A 22,719-nucleotide genomic window follows, 5' to 3' on the forward strand; every position below is an offset into this window, starting at 1 on the left:
AACGTGTGACTTATGCAAGAATCAGCAAAGGACTTGCTCCTCCACCTTCTTAAACCTAGTAACTTCCATTTTTTTCTAAGAAGTGAGTTAAATGGTGAATTTCCTGTTATTCATTTTTATCATTTTCAAACATGGTCAATTAGATTTTTTGTTTAAAATTCCAATGAATGCTGAAAGTAAAGGAAATTACGAACAGTCGAGGAAGAAGTACATTTTTCTTTTTTAGCACTTATCTTACCCATTCCCTCCTCAGTTGATGAAACTGCACTGTGCAATAGTTATAACAACTGTTTAGAGCTGAACAACTGGAAAATAACTGTTATGGATATCAATATTACAAGCAAAGAGTTGAGTCTTGTTCAAAAGTCCCCTTTTTAGGGAGTTCACTTCCTCAGTGAGTGAAGATTCCCAATGTATTATGCAAGGATTTCAATAAAAAGTACTGACAGGAAAATACTGAAGAAAAAATTAACTTAGAAACAGATATATGGCTTTTGGAATTTGCTGGATTTGCAGCGAGGGGTTTGTACACGTGCAGGAACAAAGCACATGTGCTTCTCTAGGAAGTGAGAGGCCACTGACCAGCATCCCAGTGCTGCTCCCCTCCCTCGGCTGTGACCATGGCATGGAGCTGCCACTCACAAGCACACCAGGGAACTGCAGTGCAGCCATTACAGTCCTCCTTAAAAACCACATTTGGCCTTGCCCAGGCGCCCAAAGGCAGGTCTCTCCTTCCACTGCCTAAGCAGAACAAATGAGGCTATGGCCCAGCACTTCCTGAAAACTAATGATATTTAAACAAAGGTTCTCAGACAGAGAATCCCATAAAATTCCACACTAAAACTTAAGCACTGTATTTCCACAATTTTCCATTTAGTTAAAAAGTCAGTAATTTACAGTAATTTTAATATAAAATAATCTTTCAATATTTGAGATGCATAGATTCAGTAAGTTAAAACCATACTTATAAACTGCATTTTATTATTAAAACTGGTATTTTCCATTATTTTTATTATGGAGAATGAAATTTAAAAAGTAAGATTAAAAACTCCTTATTCTTAAATTAGCAATGCTAATTATGAAACACACAAGAAGGGAAATACCTGTTTCTCCCCACAAGGCATCAGTGTCATTGATGTCCATGTCATGGTCTTTTTCAACTGTCAAGATATAATGAACCACCTGCCAAAACATTGAGCAGAGATGGGTGAGCCACAAGAGCATCAGTTGTCACTCACATGACACAAGGGAGAAAAAGATGTAAAACAAGTGAGAGTGCTTCTCTCTCAATGCATACAATCAACAAAAGAAAATCAGTATTACTCAAAACAAATTCAGTAGGACTTTAGAATGACTTTAAGACAAGTGAATGTTATTGAAAACAATTTTAAAAAAGCCCAGTGCTCTTCTGTGAATTTGTTGTTTGGCATGACTATGATTTAATTAGTTCCCATGTGGCATATATAGAACAGAATAATCAAAATAAACAATGGCAAAAATAAAGCCTCCCAGTTCAGTAAGGAAACTCCAGATCATCTAAAACAAGAGAGCAAAAATGAGAATATTTGCATACATTTTGTAAAACGGCGATACCTAGGTTTTTCCTTCCACATTGCTTATAGGTTACCTGTTTTTCTAAATTTCTTCCCAGAATGGTCTAAGTATATGTCAATAAATGGTAATTTTTAAAGCTGAAATAAGCTTTAAATTAAGTTTTGCCATGTTTCTACAATATTAAGGAAATCTGTGTTTTGAAACCACCTGCTAAAAGATCATTAAATGAAAACTTTTTCTCAAGACTGTTTTAAATAGATTTTGTAATTGGGCACATGGTCACTGAGGCTGCAGTCAACAGGTGAGGGAGGAGAATCATACTAACAAAGTTTGGGATGCTGCAGGAAAAAACAAAGGCAGGAAAGGAGAAAGGATCTGTTTTCAGGCTGTCTGAAAACTGTTGTATACAATGTATGGAAAATCCTAAGATTCAAAATGCTAGGACATAATTTATTAAAATTTATGAAACACACAGATCATCTTTTCAGCTAAGAATACAGCTTCTTAATGTCTTAAAACAGAGAAAGATGGACATTTTTCAGGTATGTATTTATGATTAATGTGATCTCTTTTGTTGACATTCAGGAGTTGACTGCTTTCATTTAATCAGTGGACAGCAAACAAGAACTTTCATGGGAGTAAAGGAATGATCCATTCATCCAAGTTAACCACAGCTCAGAATCCTCAAGTTTATATTGTAAGACAGCAATGGCTCATATACCATATAATAAATTAACTGCACATAGATATTTCTATATTTGGATCATCTAAACAACTTCAAAGATCAGACTTCTTATAGCAACTTAAAACTAGATTTAAAAGAAGTAAATATTGAAACAGCTTAATTGAAGAGATTTTGTTTCCATTTTGGCACTCACTTACTACAAAACTAAGTCCTCCTGTTTAGTTGATCTTTATTCATATCTTTACTTACCCATTACTTTTCTATCAAGTAAAATTTTACCGTTTATTTTCCCAATGAACAGAAGACATACTTGTATTACCTAAATATCTAAAGCATTTTTAGTACTTCTTATGTGTTTATTTTTAACACACACATTTATTTTTAGTGTTCCTTCCCAAATTTTTGTCTAAAGTGACACTGAGCTGAAGTCTGTAAGTTGGCATGTGCATCAAGCTGAAAACTGAAGCCTGTGTGATTACATGCAATGAAAAATTGGAAGAAAAAAATCAACCTGAAGTAGAAACATACTTGGGTGAATCAGTGACACAAAGTCATCACCACTACTAGAGATTTAGGACTACTTCCAAGGACAGGGAGGACAAAGTAGACAGAAAATTACATATAAACAAACCTTGATGCAAACTGAATTATCAGATACTCAGCTAGATCATTTAAACCCGCTGCTAATATATACTACAATAAATATCAGAATATTCAACTATTCTTTCCAAGCCTCTTTTAAAAATAGCTGCAAGCACTGTTGTACAGTTCAGACAATTTCCAACAGATCTGGGAGGACCTGTATTTCCAACCCACCTGGCAGTGCCCCATGCTGGCACCTGCTGTGAGAGCCTGTTGCAGTGCCTGGCGCTTCCTCAGCGAATCCTGTTCTTGGGAGGGAGCCACCCACACCAGGCCGAGCAAGAACTCAAGGATTCCACAGTGCCCTCTCAGTGCACTGTGCACCAAAGCACACTGGCCCTTCTTGTCTGCAAGGTCAGCCTGAAGGGGAGAAAAGGGAACATCTGAGGTTAAAAGATGCAGTGAAAGGCTGTGGAGAAGAGACGCTTCAGGGCACTATGAGAGAGCAGCTCTCACTCCTGACTTTCAGGACAAGGGGGAACATCTGGGGAATTCCAGGCCCAACAGCCTCACCTGAGCAGCTGGGAAGGTGTGAAAAAACTAAACCCTAAACAGGAAGGACAAGGTGAGCAGGACCAGTCAGCATGGGCTTGCCAAGGGGAGATTGTGCTTAGCCTGCTGGACAGCCAGCAGCTCTGAGGGGACCAAAGGGTGGGTAAGGAGAGCAGGGGATGCCCTTGACCTTGACTTCAGAGGGCCCCAACACTCTCTTGGTAACAGTCACTGACAAGCTGATGACAACAGGTCGTGAAAGTGCACAGTGAGGGGCACCCAAAACTGGCTGAACAGCTCTGCCAGAGGGTTGTGACCAGTGGCATGGGCAAAATGCTTCACGGAAGTCTGGACTCACCCCACAGGCCTCTGCCTGAGAATTATATACGTAAGTAATCAATAACAGCTTTTTTAGGCCTTTGTATGACTCTTCTAGCTGCAGGCTTGGCAATCTTTGTGCACCAGCTTACCTTTGCACCTTTTCTGCACAGCAGTGACACGATGCTCATGTGACCTGCAGCAGCTGCGTAACTAAGGGCTGTCATCCCGTTCTCTGAAGTTCCATCAATAGCAGCTCCAAACTCAAGTAAAAGAGTGACCACTTCTTCATGCCCAAGGTGTGACTGAACACACAGCACTGGAGCATTATTCAGTACTTCAGTTCTGTAATTCACATTTGCTCCTGCCAAAATCAGCAGCCGACTCACCTAGAATTTAATTTAAACAAAATAATGTTTTGTTCAGATTTGTCTGAATTTGATATCTTGATCAGGTACTCGTTTGTAATGCCCTAATTTTGATGTAGATTTTACTGGCAGACATCAACTTTAACACACATATAGCAATACACCAGTTTAAAATCTTCTATTAGCAAATATATTATTGTATTACTGAGCACTGCACTCCCAAGAGAAGACCTGTCTCTCCCCTGAAACTCACTACTCTCATCACAATTGCATGTGTGACTTGCTGCTACTCTGCAACTACCTCCATTAAGAGAACCAGACTGGATAAAAAGAAAATCTCAAAAAGATGGCGTGAGCATGCACGTGTGCATTTATGTACACACAAATTTCCAGTTAAAAGCCTTAGCAGTTGGCTCAAATTCCAACTGACTGACTTGGATTTTGGTATCCATCGTCTGGGGATTCAAATAACAGTGTAGAGTTGTGGAATTTAAATCCCTTCCTCTCACAGTATTTTCCCCTTTCACAACTGACACTTTCCCACAGAAGCAAAGAGCACTGAGCTCTGCCCAGCAAGGCCATGTGGAACATGTGACCCAAAAATGCAGCCACACACTCACCTGTGCTACAGAGCACAGCCACAGAAGAAAAAAAAGTAAAAACCCTTCTTTCCATCAATACTATCAAGGAAAACTGATTTGAACTTAGCTTACAAAAGTACATGAAAGCTTGCCACAAAGGAGTTCAGATCCAGGTGCTTTTCTGCTGAAGGGTTACACTGACTTCAGCATTCCCCTGCCCAGTGCCAGACAAAGCACTGGCTGTACAGCCCTGCTGACTGCTCTTACCTTCACGTTGGGTGTGTAGATGTTTCTTAGAGAAGCCAGGGCTGTAGACAGTCCATCAGTACTATAACCAATCCACAAGGCTTGGAGATGACTGGAAGAAATTCCGGTCCTTTTACTGAGACCCTAACAGAAATGAGAAACAGGAAATCTCTCTGTAGAATCAGAAATCCTATTTTAATCTACAACTCAGTATCAAAAGAAATAAAATCTGGATTGACAGCACTACCAAATATTTTGCATAAGCTCCCAACAAATTATTCAAGCAAGTCAGAGGAGAACCTCTATGATGCACTCATATGAATAGGTCATAAAGCCTACTAGGCTGCAAGCTTTACCTTGAAAATATGAGCTTTAAGTATATGATGGCCAAGTTCCATGGTTTGTTGGCGGTTTAACTTTCCCTCCTGTCGAGAAAACATGAAAGCCAGTAGAGCATGTCCATTCCTAATAAAAGGGATTAAGAGAGAGCCACTTTCATAATTGTACTTCAGTAAATGCACATCTTTATGCCTGTTATAACAGTTCAACTTTGTCAGACTATTGAAACATACCACCATATCTAAACAAAATTCTTTCCATAACAAAGTAACGCAAAATGAAAACCAGCAAATTTTGAATATGAAACACTCCTGGTATTTATTTCTGTGCTGTCCCCTCACAGGGGGCCTGTGCCAGCTGTGAAGTAGTTTACATATTGCTCCCTTTTGCATTCTCAGAGCCAGGAACTGCAGGCATGTCAGAAAGAAGCCAATCCTTTTAGAAGCGCAAGATCTGAATGCTTGTGAAATCTGAGCGAAAACATGTATTTAGTAATTCTGCACCTATGTTAGTGGTGGTCAATGTTCTAGGAAATAGTGAGAGCAGCACAACCCTGAGAAAAGGAGGTTATCACATACTGTTTGTTAATCAGACTATACACAGAACTGGGCAATTAGCCGTATGTTAGCTGGACTCTTCATCTGAGGGGGGAAGTTGTGGGAAGTGACTTCTCACCCCATCTTCAGACATTTCTGAACAGAACTTTCCACAATCAGAAGCTTTACCTGGGCCCAGGCAGCTCCCACTGCTGCTGGGGCAAGCGTTGGGAGTTCCCAGTGTGGTGAGACCAGGGGTCCACAAGGCTGCAAGCCCCCAGGCCCACCGACAGAACTGGTTCTGTTACAGCCACTTGAAAGCTCAGACAAGTCTTGGGCTGGTAATAATTTTAAATGTCAGCATTATTTATTCTTTTGTAAAACGCAAAAGCTGTAAACCCCAAGCAACATTAAAAAAAAAGGAAAAAAGGGGAGGCAACTGTGAGAACATGACAAACAGTAACAGCCACTGTCTCCAACTCAACCACCTCTGGCTCTCAAAGTTACAGAACAAACTAGAACAATGCCAACAGGATATAATTACAGCACAAAATGTCTCATTTTTACGTTTAAAAAAGCACAAATGATCTGTTCCTTCTATTTCTGCATTCTACATTACATAGACAAGGTGCTCCTGCGCAGGATTATAAACAATTTTGCTGTGTTAATAACAATACAGCACTAAAATTTCTCCATGAAGGTAGCAAAGTCAGATGCAAACTTCTGACTTCCACAGAGTCAATTATGCATTGTAAACTTTGAATCTTAAGTCACATTACCTCTAAACATGCAAAAGATTTCATTTTGGAAAACATTAGGTGCGCTTGCACTTTAACATCACCTCTTTCCTTTTTTAATTTACCTTGGCTCACATAAGAAGTCAGTATTTTCACCTTCTGCTCTCCAGACAAGCCATTCCCTGAAGGAAGGATGGCAGAACATGCGTGTTTTGTCACGTCTTTTGATCAGAAAACACGAAAGGGCTTCCATCCTCTGGCTGAAGTCTTCCCACTGTTGTTCACTGTTTATTTGTCCTGCATTAATAGCCTGGAAAATCTGGTCATCTGTCATGGGATGCAGGGATGCCAATGCCACATTCAGTATGGGCTGAGCTCGCTCAAAAGCAGAGTTTGTAATGAACTTCATATTGCACTGCAGTAAGTACAGCTCTGACAGAGACACAGGAACAACCTTGTAGCTTGCACTTTTGATTACTAAATGACCTTTTTGGAAAAGATCCAGAGTGAGTTTCAAATAGAGATAAGATCCCAGGCTTCTCATGATCAGGTGGTTACTCACTTTCCCAATTGTAGCTGCATCAGCTTTTCCATTTAAAGACATGTTGTTTATAATTTCCTGACTGTTATTAATTCTGTACTGAATATAAGCATTCAAATCATCGTGAATTCCTTTGTTGTCTGGAAAATTATCCAAGGATATTGCAATAAATGGCAGTGAACTTATCACTTCCTGTGAGGGAGAGAGGGGGGAAAAATAGAAAAAAAAAGCAAACCAAAGACATTATAGTATTCCAGCATTGAGAACTCAACGATGCATCTCTGCTACATTTCCCTTCCGTAGTGAGTACCAGATTAAAAAGGAATTCAGTAACCCTGAGATGGTTTTGCAAATATTGCCTCCTCATAAGAGGTAGAACAGTATTTTTACATTTTATCATTTTTCATAGGAAGGTCTCAAATATTTCACTGACCAAACTCAACAATTGAAAGGGATGAAAAATGACCACTTCACAGTCAAGGAAATGGAAAACAGTTACCAGACCCTAAGACAGGCCAGGGAAAGAGGGAGGCAAAAGGAATGATCTATTAGGCAGGAATGTTTTATTGAGAAGTATCACAAATGACAAGAGAGAAAAGACTCCCCTTATCATTTCACCTTCCAGTAACAATGTACCAGAAAGGTGCTGTGCACACATCCCCAGCCCCTTGTGCCTGAAGGTGCAAGTACCAAGCACAGCACAGACATTTCAGCAGGTTCACCAGAACACACTTTCATGCTTCTGTTACACAGAATACTTTTATGTTTATGTAAATGAAGATCCAAAAGACCTTTATTTAAAAGAAACACTTCTGCAACTTCTAACTTAAACCAGAAAGTTCTTACATAGAGTCCTATATTAGAAAGGTTTAGCAAACACCTCCCGACCTTCACAAGACAAAAAGGAACTATTCCACTTTATGTAATTAAATGGATTTCAAAACATTGCACTTTCAGAGTAGTGAGATGTTTTAAGCAAAGACATGCTTCTCCAGTCTCCGGAGAGGGAATAGTCTCTCCTACATAAATCCCTTCTTAAACCCAAAACTTAAGTTGAGAAATAAACTCTTCAGCCACACACTCTGAGTGCTAGTGGTAAGAAGGCACAGAAGAAATAAACTCTTGGAGACTGTACTGAAGCACAGCTGCACCTTAACACTGCACTCCTGAAGTACAAGGGAGCAGACTCAAATTTCTTCATTTCTTATATTAGCAACTCTACCGACAGCTGTAATAAAGTGATTCACAATGGAAAAGGCCTCCAATATCGCATCTGTTCACTGCAAATAAACATGTAATGAAGGAAGGAAGAAAAAAAATCAAGAGACTTTGAGGTCCTCTAAACCCAGTATTTTCATAATAATGCAGCTGTGATCATTTGGTCTTTGAGAGTAAGAAAAGCATTAAAAGGTGTTTTTACCTGGAAATTAGTTCTTACAGTCACAATGAGCTTCAGCCAGGGAGGAAACTTACAGATTATACTTGTGATAAATGAAGAAATTGTGTCACCATAATCAGGTTTATGAAATTCAGCATCATTTAAACCATCTACCAAAATTATGTAGTCTTCCTCAGGAATTTTCTGCTCTGAAATTTGAGAATAAAAAAAGGAAAAGATAAAAACACATTCTCCCTTAAAGCGACTCACCTTTATCCTCAAATTCCATATGTCAAGAAACAAAAATGTATCTTTATGCACACCAGTATACATCTTACAGCATTTAAGCATTATTTAGGAGATTAAAAACAACACTAGAAGACTAAAAACAGTTTAACAGGAATGATATACTCTGTTCATTCGTAGGCAAAGCCGCCATTCTGCCACACATCAGGTATGTGCTCAAGCTGGCATCTGCTGGGAAGCAGCTGCTTTCAAGGGGAGTTTGCTAGGGCTTTATTAAATACAAAAATCCCGTTGCTACATGCTTTCTTTTACACACCATACTGGAGGGAATGGCGGCAGCTGTGTCAGGGGAGGGTTAGGGTGGGTATCAGGAAAGGTTCCTCCTTCCCTCAGAGGGTGCTGGGCACTGCCCAGGCTCCCCAGGGAACGGTCCCATTCCCAAAGCTGCTGGAGCTCCAGGACCATTGGGACACCACTTCCAGGGATGCCCACGGTGGGATTGTTGGGGTGTCTGTCCAGGAAAAGCAGCTGGATTGATGATCCTGGTGGGTCTTTTTCAGGTTAGGATATCCTGTGATTGTTGGAAAACCGCCACATTCATTTTAAAAGCAAGCAAAACCTACATCCACTTTGCAGATGTTTAGGCTCAGACAACTAAAGTATGTGACAAAACTAAAATGCATCTTAAAACAAAATCCTTTAATGTGAATTTGCCAGCTTTAACTTCAAACTAAGAGCTGCCTCCCCGTTTTCTAGCAAAAAAAGTAAATATAAAGTTTCTATGACCTTTAATATGTTTCACAGAATTTTAATTTAAACACTGATCACCTGTTTAAAACCCATCTATTATTGCTACAAACAACTAGCACAATTAAGGAATACCTTTGTCCACAAATGTTCTGCTTTATTTATTTTTAATACTTTTCTCTAATATTTATGGAGTTTAGATTTCATTTCCAAATCACGTCCTGCTTAACGTACCTCTCCTAAGGTTTGAGAGCGGTTCCAACACTCCCCTTTTAAAAGCGGCTGCTGGATCCTGGACACAAGACCTCAGGCTCAGCATGCTCTGCAGGTGAGGCTCTCTGATGAGGAGGTCTCTGTACGCTGTTAACTGATGTGAGCGGCAGAGCAGAGCTGCCACGCTGTGCACAAACTCGGGCACGAGGCACGTGTACGTGTTATCAGCCTGGCAGTAATGATAAGCAACCACCTGCAGAATTACAAAGTGAAAAGCATTACTCTGTCAGAATTTTGGCTGGTTACTAGTTAGCATAGTTATGATAAAGTGTTTTTAAATTTCTCTCTCAACTACAAAATCCTTTTCAGTGTTAAGATCCCACACTGTAACAGTCTCTGACAGTCTGGGTCAAACACAGGGAGGAAGGCAATGAAATAGGTTTTTGACCTTGCAGGGCATGCAGAGAGGAAAACAAATCAAAGTATCAGATTCTGGCAGGAAAACACAACTTGAGTTTATGGCATTTGGAGACAGTGGGTAAGCAGTTGATTAACTGAGCACAAAAGTAACCTGAGGGTCCAACTAGGTAACCTAGTATATGTAATTTAACAACATCATGTCCCACACTGTAATGACTTAAGGACTAATTTGATCATCAGGCAAAAGTAAATTACAGACAGCTATTAAAGACATGCTTACATAAGCAAATGGAGAAATATGACAACTGGCTTTATTCCGAGTATTTCAAAGCTGTGTATTACTTAAAAATAAACCAGGCTGTAACCCGTATTTCTTTGGGGTAAAAAACCCCAAAACAAACTGCAAGGAAAACATGGCATTCACAGTGAATAAAAAGCCTCCACTTCAGTAGTTTTCATAACACTGCTTCAAATGAATATGTATCACTTTAAAGACTGCAAATGTTAAAGATCTCATGTTTTCCCTACAATTATTCATATAAAATATGCAACTCTAATTAATTTTACTACTTAGGCAAAAAATAAAACATAAAACCTAACATATTAATCTAATACAAAAATGACTTCAGGCTTTCAGCGGATGTAAAATAAAACTGCATTCAGACTCAACCGGTATCATAGCATATAGATGGGTTATACAAGAACCAAACATTTTTTCTTCCCTGCCTCCCCCCAGCCCGAATTTTGCTTTTCGAAGGCACACTGAGCAGCTCCCTGCAGAAAACATACAGCCCCTTTGGCAAGGAAAGGACCCCAACCTCCCACAGCCACACAAAATTGATGAGAAATTGTTAAGGTAACTCTTCCTAAGACCACGCAGGATTCAGGAGGTCACCTGACAAGTACAAGAGGCGGGAGCTGATTTCACCAGCCAAACGGAGCCATCGTGCAGAGGCGCCCGCAGCCTCCCGGGGGCTCTGCAAAGCACACTGACCTCCAGGTTAGAGGGTTCTAGCACACTGAGCGTCTCTTAGGAAGTGAAAACTCACCTTGGAAGCGAGGCGTCTCACAGAATCCCCTGCTTGAGTTTTGTATTCAGGAGCACCAGGACAGGTCAGAGTCTTCATTGTATTGGTGTCACCTGACGGAGGGGGACACGGGGCTAACTGGCTTAAGGGAATCTCCTGACAGGAGTCACCACCTGCTTGTAAAAGGCAACAAATACAAGAGAAACCAAATTTGCTGACAGGAGATTGCTTTCTAGGAAAACACCACAGATTATCTTACTGCTGGAGTAAAACTTGAAACTGTGCTATACCATTATAAAAGAAGCCTGCAACTAAGTCTGATAAATACAGTCATGCATTTGCAACTTTACTATTTTAAAACAACTCAACTGACTTTTAGATCAAAACTACAGAATTACGGAAAGAAAAACCACGCTGATGTGAAGAGTTTCCTTCAGAAAATTACACATACAATGCCTCATTTAAACCAGTAGTTACTATATGACTGCACTCTTGGGAAATTTATCATTGTTATTATTAGTAATAATAATATTTGAAGTGTCAGGCGGGGAAATAGCAGTAATGACAGTCTCACCATCCTTCCAGTTAATGTAGGCACTGGACTGGTCTGGTGACAGGATGCTATGGATCCCAGTAGAAGACAGAAGGGGTTTCTCCACAGCTTTATTCTTACCTCTACAAAAATTCTATAGAAAGCATACACAGTGGGTACACAGCAGGAAAAATACTCACTGCTCCCTTTCCAAACTTGTGAGAGAGAAAGCCTGCTGCAGTCACATCCTCAGAGCTTGGGATACACACTGCCTGACAAGAAGAGATCCTGCACACTGCCTGTGTTATATCACCTCTCTGATGGGCTGAGCCTACATTATGTCACTTTGAAGGTATTTGTCAGAACACAAAAGTTTAACTCCTTCCTTTACTCATTGGAAGAAAAAAGTGTTTGCCAAAGACTTGATGAAGCCTGACTACCTTAAGCCAAAAAAGCAAACGTGTGACTGATGTCAGCACATTAACCCAGACCATTACCCAGAAAAAGAACATACTTTTAGGAGATGAATTTGGGCTGTTGGAGGCTATTTGTCTCATGCGACTTCCATGGCAGCTGAGTGCTACCAGCCGGGAAATGACTGCAGTCTTCCCAAATCCCACATTTCCAGTAATGACTGCTCCCCTGCTCTCTGCTGGGTCAGGATTCTGCAGTTTTTCTTCAATGGTGTGAAACAGCCATTCTCTTCCAACAAACACGGAGTCTGTGGTTATGCTTGGCACCTCAAACAACAGCGGCTTCAGCAAAATGTCCTGAGGCTTGTAGGGGATGAAACGAGCTGAAAAGATGTGCCAGGGAGGAAAGTTTACCAGAAGAAACTTGACATGCCATCAAACAGCATGGTTTCAGAACGTAACATCATTTAGAAGCTTTGTTACTATCAGTCATAATCAGATGAATTCCAGTGCTTTCACCAGGAAAGCAATAAAATAAAATCTGATTGTCTCAGTCCAGGTCATCTCCATAATTTTTGCATAAATTAAATTGTAGAGGAGAGAAGCTACAGGTACAATCTATCTTTTTACAACTGAACACAATTTAGTAAGTTGTAGAATCCAAAAAGTTTTCTTAATAATGCATTCATAATTTTACAAATTGGGAAGCACAGTTTTTCAGTTTAGAGTGAACTATGTGCTGAGCATCACAGTTAGGTCTTCAAATCTGTAAAGGCATTTACAGAGAAACAGAAAAAGGTACACAGAATAACATAATTTTTCTGTTTTAAAAAAAACTCTTCAGTAATAAAAAAATTACTACCTTGTTCTTCTGTACTTTTCAAGTTATAGGATCAGTAGTTACACCTTTGATTACTTTGATATATACATCTGGGAAACACTTGATGACTTAGGAAAGAATTTGGGTTTGATTGCATAAAATACATTGAAATTTACAGGAATAATAATATTCACCAATAATATGCTCTAAAGATTCAGTAGCCAAATGTAGTGTTACACAACTTCTGTTTCAGCATTAATCTATGACTGTGAAAAGCCAAAAACGGAAAAGGGCAGCACAGCATCTACATACGATCCTCAGGATCAGTTTAACTCGGAGTTCACCTAAATTTTTCTGCCTTTAATTGTTATTGGTTGTATCAGATACACACACACCTTCCATCTCTAAACCATAGCATAGTGCAGGAAAAAGAGTAAGCAAGCATCTTGCTGGCAGACATGCAGTGACTTGTCAGGAGCACTCCACAGTAACACCATAGGTCAGGGCTGCTCACAAAGATGGCAGCCCACCCATGCTCCAGCCTGCTGAGGGAATGTGTGACTGTGCCAGACATGCAGGTGTAAACATCTCTGCCTTTACCTTCCTGCTGCACTCTTCCGCCAGCGGTGTTGTGCCACGGTAAGCGAATTGAAGTTCGTAAAGGAGTATTTCTTTGTCCATCCAAATAACTCAAATCTTCCAATTTGGTTGAACTTGTTGCTAGAGTATTAAAGAACTGAAGCTTATTATTCTTTCAACACTAATTACAAAGAATGTTATTATTTATTACAGTCCTTCATCTGCATGTTACTTACAGAGCAGTTTTTCCAGACAATGGCAACAAAGTAATTTGCATTACAACATTTACAAAATGTGTTTCAATCAACTTGACTAAAGATTTAGTTGGGTTTTTCCCAGTTTAAATGGCCCTCAGTTCTCCCATTGAGGGAGTTCTCTTTTTTACTGCAGGAACAACCACATCAGCGAGGTAAGAAGTGTTAGAGCACATTCAGGTATTACCTGCTAATACACCACCTGTCACCAGGCAGTGTCCTGGAATAACTGATGGACTTCTGAAGTGTTTCAAGAGCCCTGACCTAATCAATACCTACCAAAAAGCATGCTAAGAGCCTTCTGGACCACAGTTTTAAACAAATGAGGTAATGCTCATCTATTCAGTTCAGAGCAAGGCTTTTTTCTTTTTATCCTATAGAGGTACTTTCATGCTAACAACAGAAAGATTCAAAATAAATGTCCTATCATCAAGAACACCCTTGGGTTTTGACCTCAGGACTTTACCTGCAACAGAGTTTGGACGAGGCATTATTAAAGAGGCAGAACTCTGAGTGTAAGGAAGGGGACCCTCTCCCGTTGGTACTTCTTTTGGCAGATTCTCAGAAGAGCCAATGGCTTCCTCTTCTGCAACTGGTGAACAATTATCTGTTCTTCGATCACGGCTGATGCCTTGGTGTTTTCCAGCTCTGAGACTCCCATCCTTACTCCATTCTAAGCTGGATCCACTACGATCATCATTTTCTGATGAACTTGTTATAGTGGCTGAAAAAGAGGGAAAAAAACCAGTAAAGTCAGAAGAATTTGACACACACATAAGAATTTTCATTCTCATATGGCATTGTGAAACATAAACAACAAGAATTCAATGTTGTTCAGAGGTCCATCTTACCTAAAATACATAATCACATCAGGATGACAATGGCCTGTACTCATACCTAGCAAACCAATCTTGACAGAAACCTTCCAGCAAGTAAGCTATTTACTGGTCCTTTCTTAAGCACCTACTACATTTCACTGTCACTAAGAGCAAACAGGAGTAGATGTATGATGAATCAGAACAGTTGAGTATATTAATAAAATTTCAGATTCTATTAAACATATTGATTTATGTTTTTAAAGGAGTGCTGCAGTATAAATTAGAGGCTCAAATAAAGGCTTGGGGGAAAGGGGGCATTTTCTGCTATGAAAATTTCCTGTGCTAGGCAATAAGGAACACAGACCTAGAGAGACCCTCAGGTAAAAGGCAGCTAAGACCACTGAGGTGTTTTTGGATGCTGTGGTACAGAGCAGCAGTTTCTGCTGCTGCAGTGACTCCCTGGATGAGAGACAACACCAACTGCATTATCCAGTGGGATCCAAATGTTCTAGTTTGGTAGCTGAGGGTTATCAGTGTGTACTTGTGTGAGATTGCATTTAATCAAGGCCTCCTGCAATAATGTGAAGACTTTATATATTCCTGAAGACCTACTTGAGTAATGTTTGATAAAACTATGCTAACCTCCTTGCCTAATTAGGAACACCCTGCAGATATATACTTTTTGCATGACTAATACTGAAACCACTCTGTTTAACCTAAATTTTTTTCAACTACTTACATTAAACTCTCACAAAATAACTGAACAACAAATATTTATTGAAGATTAAGCCAACACTCAATGCATTTTGAAAACTTTAATGCAACAGAGGAAAATACAAAATAGGATGAAAGGGCATCAGGATAAAAAAAAAATTAAAGAAATCAATACCAGTTCAAACTATAATACCTGTGTGAACTCTGGGTCCTTCCCAGGCCACCAATTTAAAAGTTAAAGCCATATTTGTGGCTATTCTGCACTCAATTGGCCCATTCTTTAATGAAAACATTCTGGCATACTGGACTGCTAACAAAATGCAACCACAGGGGTGGCTCCTGCAATGCTGAGCCTGGTCCAGTCAAGGAAGGACCAACAGATCTTCCACACCAGCTGCACTGAAGCTTCAGCCATGCAGGATGGTGAGGTGCTTGCACAGCTCTGCGTTCCACCAGCTTACGCTCCCATTCATAAGAAATAGAAGATCGGATGCTTCAATTCAAGAGCTCTAAGAAACACCAATAATATGACATACCATTTAGAGGCAGTAGAAGAAAAAACCCAACTTTCCAGGCACCCCATTAATCTTTGCACACACTTAGACTGTACTTCCATATGACAAATTTATTTTATTTTTATTGTTGTGTCAAAAAAATATGGCTCCTCCTGAAGTATGAAATCTTTAAAACCTTGATTCCTCTTGGAGTGAAGTGCAGCTCCAGGAAACCCGTCTGCTCAAGATTTCCATCCTGACACAGCAGCAAGGATCCAGCAAAGCTTTTGTTTTGGCCAGCAGCCCAATCTTTTCTCCTGCTTTGCTCCTTGCTGAAGTTTAAAACTTGCGTTTGCTGCTACTACATCAACTTCAACAGAAGCAAAGAAGAATTCAACTACAGCAGTAAAACACTGGAAAACTAAAGGAAACCTGAACTGTAAGCATAAAAGGGGAAAAGAGAGAAAAGATCGATTTCCCATCAGTCTGCTGGTCCGGAAAACATTGTGGGAGTAGAAATATAAAGGAGGCCCACATAAGCAGCATGAAGGAGCAAGGTATGCTCATGGCTGGATGAACTCTGTCAAAGTCATCAGAAAACATATACATGCTGAACAATTTGAAATGCACATTACTAATAACAAATGTGAATGCACAGACATACTTGTATGTAAAAGGCAAAAGCACAGGTCGCTTATCAGAAAGGTGCCTCTTCTTTCCCTTCTTGGTTTCAGGCCTTTATAGATGTAAGGGGTGCTGCCATGGGTACCAAGAGATGGGGTGTTCAAATTCCTCTGGAATTTGAGACACGAACGGCAGCTCTGCAGAGGAGCGGCAGATGACTTCCACGCGGGCCCGCAGCCACAAACCACACATAATTGACTGAAGGAGCCACCAGCAAGTTCCCCCTGCTCTTGCACCCAATACACTCATCCTTCCTTTTCAGTAGCTCAATAAGTAACTTTTATCACTGTTCTAAAATATTTTCTTTAAAACACTGGTACTTACAAGGTAATGTAGTAATGATGTTGTCATGCCAGTACACTGTTCAAAACAAATATGAGGCCATTCTGACCTTATTTAGAGCACGGACTCTTTCAATCTTGTCAAGCTAGTATGTCAGGCTAGTATGTTCACATCAGTATCTACATTTGTGCTCTTTTTCTAAAAGCAACAACTCGGATATATCCTTTTCTTACATCAAGATGTTCAGGCTATCTCAAAACTAGATCTTATACAAAGTGATCAAGTATCAATCTGACATGGAATGAGTACACAAAATAACTTCCTTCAACTGAAACGCTTAAGTTTTATACAGGAGTGTTTTGATCCATGACAAACAACGTCTCTTAGGGTAACTGACTAGTAAAAATGATTTTTACTCAGCTGGTTGGTACAAGGAGCTGTTAACAGTTGGGCTGTGAGGGTGGCAGCCTCCAATGGTCATGGACTCCCCACACAAGATGCACATATACCCTCAATTCAGCCATCTTTCAACAGAGGATCACACCATTTCATCTCTTCCACAATGTCCCATATTAGCTTCATTTTCATGCCAATTACTCAAAAGTCTGCACTTTTTAAAAACAGTTTAATTTAGGCTATTCTCATAAGAAATCACACCAATTATTGTTCCCTCAGCTGGAAATTAAATCAACTTCAAGCCCTGCTGTGCTTCTCCATTATGAAAAGCACTGTTAAGACCTCTGGAAAGGAAAAGAAAAAAGGCCTAATAAAACAAGAAATGGAAGAAAAACAGAGGAAAATGATTATTTCAAAGGAAAAAGTGGAGAAATTAGAACTGCGCCAGGAAAACAAAAGGAGAGAAATGCACACATAACAGCAGCTGCTGAAGCCAAGAACAGGATTTCAATCTTTCAAATCGGGATCCATAGACAGTGTAAAACCCAACATGGTGACATAAAGCAGCTGCTCAGACTTGCACAACTAAGAGGAAACGAATTTCCACGACGTGCTGATGAGAATGCTCACCGATAATGCCGCTGTCCTTGCTCTCCAGGGTGGAGCTGGGGGTGCTGATGGTGCCACAGGGACTGCCCTTGCTGGCCGCCGCTTTGCCAGCGCAGCTGTTGAGGGTGGAGCAGGGGCTGTCGGTGCTGGGCGACGTCGTGCTGCTGGTGAGGGTGGAACAGGGACTCACGCCCTGGCTGGCGCCCACACCCTGCAGGGAAGAGCAAGAAACACTCACTGCACAGCAGGCAGGACCCTGCTGGGCTGAAAACCAGACACCTCCAGCTGAGGTAGAGTAAGAGCAAAGCAAAGAGCCCATTTCTCAAGTAAAAACTTCTAGAAGTGAAAGTTTTGTCTTGACTGGGAATCTTAATCTTTCATATTACTCTTAAAAAGTGACCCCTGAATTAAAAAGGGATTTTCACAGTTCAGTAAAAAAGCTCTAGTGGACAGATCTCTTCTCTATTTAACACTTTACTGGATACCCCTCCCCTCCACTTCTTGTATTTATTCTTTGAGTTGAAAAAACCTAGAACTACAGTCTTATTAATTTTTCACTAGCAGTGTGAAAACCCAAACCGATGCACAAAGATTTAGGAGGGCTGGGACTAAAAGTGGAGAGAGCAAGGGGGAGGAACAGAGGTTGGTAGTTACTGTGAAGTTTTAGTTAGCAGATAAGTTTCATGTGGATAGTAGCTGCCTGCTTCACTGCAATCCCTCTACCCCAAATGACAGAGAAGGACTGTCTGATTGAAGTGAACTTCTCAGGAAGAAATAAACACACTCCTCTCCCCAAGCATGCTCCCATTTTAACAAAATGCTGGCCTTCTCCATTCCTGGAAATCACTGCAAAGAGAAGGCAAAAATTTCCTCCTAAATACTAAAAGCAGAGCGAATTCTAGAAGCTATTCACATTCATAGTAGACTAGATTTAACATCCAGAAGTGATGAGAAATCTATTCAGTTTGTGTGTTTTGAAAATGTGAATTGGTCTTGAATTCTTGAAAACAAACACTTGTTAAAATTGAAATCAAATTCTATTACTGTATTACTATTTAAATGGTTGGTATTTGGGTAGATACCAAATAACTGCAACTAGCAGACAGGCAAAATAAGATTAGTCCTCTCTGAAACAGGATGAACATTAAAAGATTATATTCCATTATCCTACCATAACTTCACTTTTCTCTTCCATGTGAGCAGAAGTTGGGATCCCTTCTCCCAGTAAAAACCCCAGTCTTGTCATCAATTCTCGCGCTGCAGGAGAACAGCTTGAGTCTTTGTCAGGCTTTGCTTTGGATTGGGAGGAAAAAAGCTTAAGGTTAGAGTCTTATTTGGGAACTACTAAAAGAGGTAGAAAAAGTACAACCAAATTGTCCACCAGACATTTAATTCCTGGAGGGTCTTGGATCCTCTGCATAACTGCACAAATCTAGGGGAGGAAAAACCCACCTGCTAGTCAAACCAGAAATGTTTAAGTGCAATCAGTTCATCACTGGACTCCTGACCAACACAACACAACAATTCTCCTAAGAGCAGTATTAACTCAATGCTACCAAAGCTTTGTAGCAAGCTGAAATTCTGTTTCTGTCATATAAAAATGTGAAGAGTAGAGGTTAATAACACAGATGTTTTGTAATCTCACAATTAACACCAGAACTAGTACCAAAAATTTTTGTTTTGCTTGCTATGCAAAAGATGTGACATCAGTTCTAAAAGTCCCAGCTCTTCTGGTGCCAAGATATTTAGTTTTATCAGTACCATGCTTTGAAATGTCTTCCAGCATCCAACAGATATAACAAGACAAAACTCAAAATGAGGCAACCTGCAACAAAAGCAGCCAAGCACAGCTCTGCCCTTGCACACACTCTTGCAGATGGCATCTCACAAACAAGCATTTCCAGCCCTTTTCCTTCTATTATGCCAGCAATCTGGCATCACCCACCAACCTGTGACCACCTGCTCTGACAGGAACATTTACAGGGCATTTATTTCTTTCAGCCATTACTAAAAAAAAATATATACATAGGCCTGTCCCATCCTCAGCTATAAACAGCTAATTAAATAAGGAGCATCATCGTACCACTTGGAGAAGAAGCTCCCAGTAGGAGCTACCCTCAGAACTGCCAAGGAGGACACTGAGGAGCAGCTGTATGGCCACTTCCCAGCCAGCACACCAGGGAGCCAGCCGAGACACCCAAACAGCTCTAGCACTTTAACTTTTGGAGATGTCATGCAACAAACAATTCCCAATTGCTACAGAGTGCCTCAGCAGGCGAGAGAAGTAGGTGCCCAGACTTAGGGATGAATTTTAGGAGAGGAGATAAAAGGCCCTCAGCTGCAGCACCTTCTGCCCCACCACCAAGAGGAGCTGGGGTAAGAGGCAACCCACAAAGCAGCCCAGCTGAACTGTCTCCTGGCCCTCCCTTCACAGAGTCACTGAGCCAGATCAGCATCAGGACAATTTTTAATCTCCGTGAGGAGTATGTAGTCTCTAACCATGTAAGACACAGCTGACACTCAGTGGTAGCTGCAAACAGCATGTTTTTCCCCAGGCTGCAGTCTGGAAGAAAAACACAAAATAACAACTGTAACTGAACAGCCGACCATAAGCACTGCTTCAACAATGGCCCAATTTTATGAGTGCCGTAAACCCCAAAGTTTGCAAACATGCGCAGTACCAGTCAACCCTCTGTCTTTATTTCACTGCAGCTCAATGCCTACTTGAATGCATGCATTTCTTAATTTTGTGGACAGCTTAAGGTTTTACTCTGCAAGATTGATTCTCACTTAATCCCAAAAGAAGGAAGTCAAGGAAAGTAGATAGCAAAAGATTTTTATCTCAGAAGTTTCACAAATTGACAGGTCTTCAAATATTTGCCTGGAAATTATATTTTCTCTTTAAAAAAGCCATTTTAAAGATTACTTGTAATCTTTAAGTCACAATGCTGGAAACTACACTTTGTGAAATCAGCATCTTCATTCTTCTCTCAAAACTACAAAAATTATTACTATTATTACTAGAAAAATTATAATATCTGACAAGTCTGACTAAATGTTAGGCAGGCTGCCAAATTCAGTCAGTAACAGAGACCAAAGCTAAGAGCCCAAGGTGTTCAACGCAGCATCCACTGTTCGAGTCTTGAACAGCAGAAACTGGTGCTGATCTCCAGCAGCCTCAGCCTCATCACCTGGGAGCACAGCTCTGTGAGAGGAGGAATATTACAACATGGTCACCCCTCAAATTAGAGGATGAAGACTACATGCTGTCCCAGCTGGACCTAGAACTTTAATGCCAGCACTAGAAGATGACTGTGAAGATGAAGGCACAAGAGCAACCAGGCCAACTATACTATATCAAGTAGATGGTGAAAACAATTTCAAGTATTTCTATTTCTGCTACTAAGCACCTATATTTTAGAAAGAAAACATTGATTTTTTTAAATGGTAGTTTCCTTTAAAATTGAAACAAGAGGAAGAAAAGAAAATTTTCACCTGGAACATCATCAGTTATATCCACTGACCTTGATGAGGTTAGTTAAACTTAAAAATTAATCTAAAAAGACATGAAATATACTGACTTATGTCATGACATTTGCTGTAAAAGCCACACTCTCATGTACTAGCCAGTTTAACCAACACAAAACTTTCCAAGAACACCAATTAACTTTAGGGAGGTGGCTTCTCCCAGCTTTGCCAACACAGGAGTTAACTGTTATGGCCTTAATCAGCACACTTTTACAAAATTTCTAAAATGAAGTACTGAGAGGAATGCAAAGCTACACATTTGAGTGAATTTATAATAAAAAACAAGTTGAGAAAAATGCCAGAAGATACATGGCAGTCAATGACACTGAGGCATCACTTTGCCTGCAGCACATGAGCAGCCCCAGGAACTGAGACAGCTCTAAAGATGGTATAGGTGTAACATCAAGCAGCCCCTCCTGCAAAAGCCTGTTCCCAGCACAGAAGGAGGATCTCAGCCCACAGCACACGGCAGCACAGCCGGGCAGACAGACACTCCGCAAGCAGACAGACAGACAGATGCTCACCAGTGGCGCTGGGCTCTCCCGGCTCCGGCCGCCTCTGCAGGGCCAGGGCTGCCTCCCCTGGCACCCTGGGGCTCTCCACATACTTGGGCTTCCTGACCAGACCTGCAACGGGAACGAACGGAGCATACCCAACTGTTTCCACACGGACCACAGAGTTCCTATGTCCTGTATCTATCCTCTACGATGTAAAAAAAGCAGAGAAATTACTTCTTACACACACAGCTGTTATCACAAAGATCAGCGAGCTGCTGCACTTCCGCTCTCGTGAGAAACACATGCTCCAGGCCTTTCAGAACACGAAGGCTGCTAGAAAACAAACCCATTGTATGTGGTGTGTAAGCTGCATACTGCATGTAACCCCAGTAGTTGGTCTCCCTACTCTTCTCAGTACTGATGTGTAACTCAGGACTACACCTTGGCTCTCAACCATGCCTCCTCCTGCTCTGCACTTCCCACACCAACAGAGCAAAACCCCTTCAGGGAGCACTGCAGGGGGACTGCAGGTCTGATGCCAGCTGTCCCACATTGACCTTCATAAAGAGACCTTCCCCCTCCCTCCGTTCAGGTCTTCTAAAAGCATCCTTCTCCCTGGTTCAGAGTTCAAGGGCACACCAAAGCTCTCTCATACTTTGTTTATTAAAATCCCACCCTATATTTAGGCTGTGGCACTTCAGTCACATTAAGCATCCCATCTTTCCTTTTGGCAGCAGCCTCAGATGCTACATTTAGTCTCTGAAAATTACATCGATTTCTTGCTGTTTTTCCTGAGCACTTTAAGACTCATGACTGTTTTTAAAGAAAAGCTGCATCTCTCCTCTGTGGCCTCAGGCTCCTAGGGTCACACTGACACAGAGTTGTCAAGGCCTGGCCACCCCATCACAGGGTAACACACATCATTTGCCCAGAACGATCTGGCTGGATCCATCTGTTCTTTCAGATTTCCACCTAGAAGTGCAATACGGGAACATGGTGACTACCTAATTTCTTAGCGAAGAAATACT

General features: G+C 40.8%; 1 protein-coding gene across 7 annotated transcripts in view; it reads right to left on the minus strand.

The window, feature by feature from the left end:
* The window catches only part of TANC1 (tetratricopeptide repeat, ankyrin repeat and coiled-coil containing 1), a 60,352-nt gene that overhangs the window by 8,137 nt on the left and 29,496 nt on the right, over positions 1–22,719 (minus strand). For 6 of the 7 annotated variants that reach the window (XM_063161457.1, XM_063161454.1, XM_063161455.1 and 3 more), the window contains 15 exons: positions 21,719–21,820; positions 18,838–18,959; positions 17,688–17,877; positions 14,136–14,393; positions 13,437–13,556; positions 12,118–12,399; positions 11,093–11,247; positions 9,645–9,876; positions 8,460–8,626; positions 6,624–7,231; positions 5,243–5,351; positions 4,908–5,030; positions 3,844–4,080; positions 3,056–3,241; positions 1,104–1,182 (listed from right to left, as the gene is read on the minus strand). In XM_063161457.1, the coding sequence (XP_063017527.1) occupies positions 1,104–1,182; positions 3,056–3,241; positions 3,844–4,080; positions 4,908–5,030; positions 5,243–5,351; positions 6,624–7,231; positions 8,460–8,626; positions 9,645–9,876; positions 11,093–11,247; positions 12,118–12,399; positions 13,437–13,556; positions 14,136–14,393; positions 17,688–17,877; positions 18,838–18,959; positions 21,719–21,820 (2,970 nt within the window). The remainder of the gene's footprint in view (positions 1–1,103; positions 1,183–3,055; positions 3,242–3,843; positions 4,081–4,907; positions 5,031–5,242; positions 5,352–6,623; positions 7,232–8,459; positions 8,627–9,644; positions 9,877–11,092; positions 11,248–12,117; positions 12,400–13,436; positions 13,557–14,135; positions 14,394–17,687; positions 17,878–18,837; positions 18,960–21,718; positions 21,821–22,719) is intronic. The other variant, XM_063161456.1, reaches the window with a different exon arrangement.

This window comes from Melospiza melodia, chromosome 8 (genome assembly GCF_035770615.1).
Source record: "Melospiza melodia melodia isolate bMelMel2 chromosome 8, bMelMel2.pri, whole genome shotgun sequence".
NCBI lineage: Eukaryota > Metazoa > Chordata > Aves > Passeriformes > Passerellidae > Melospiza > Melospiza melodia.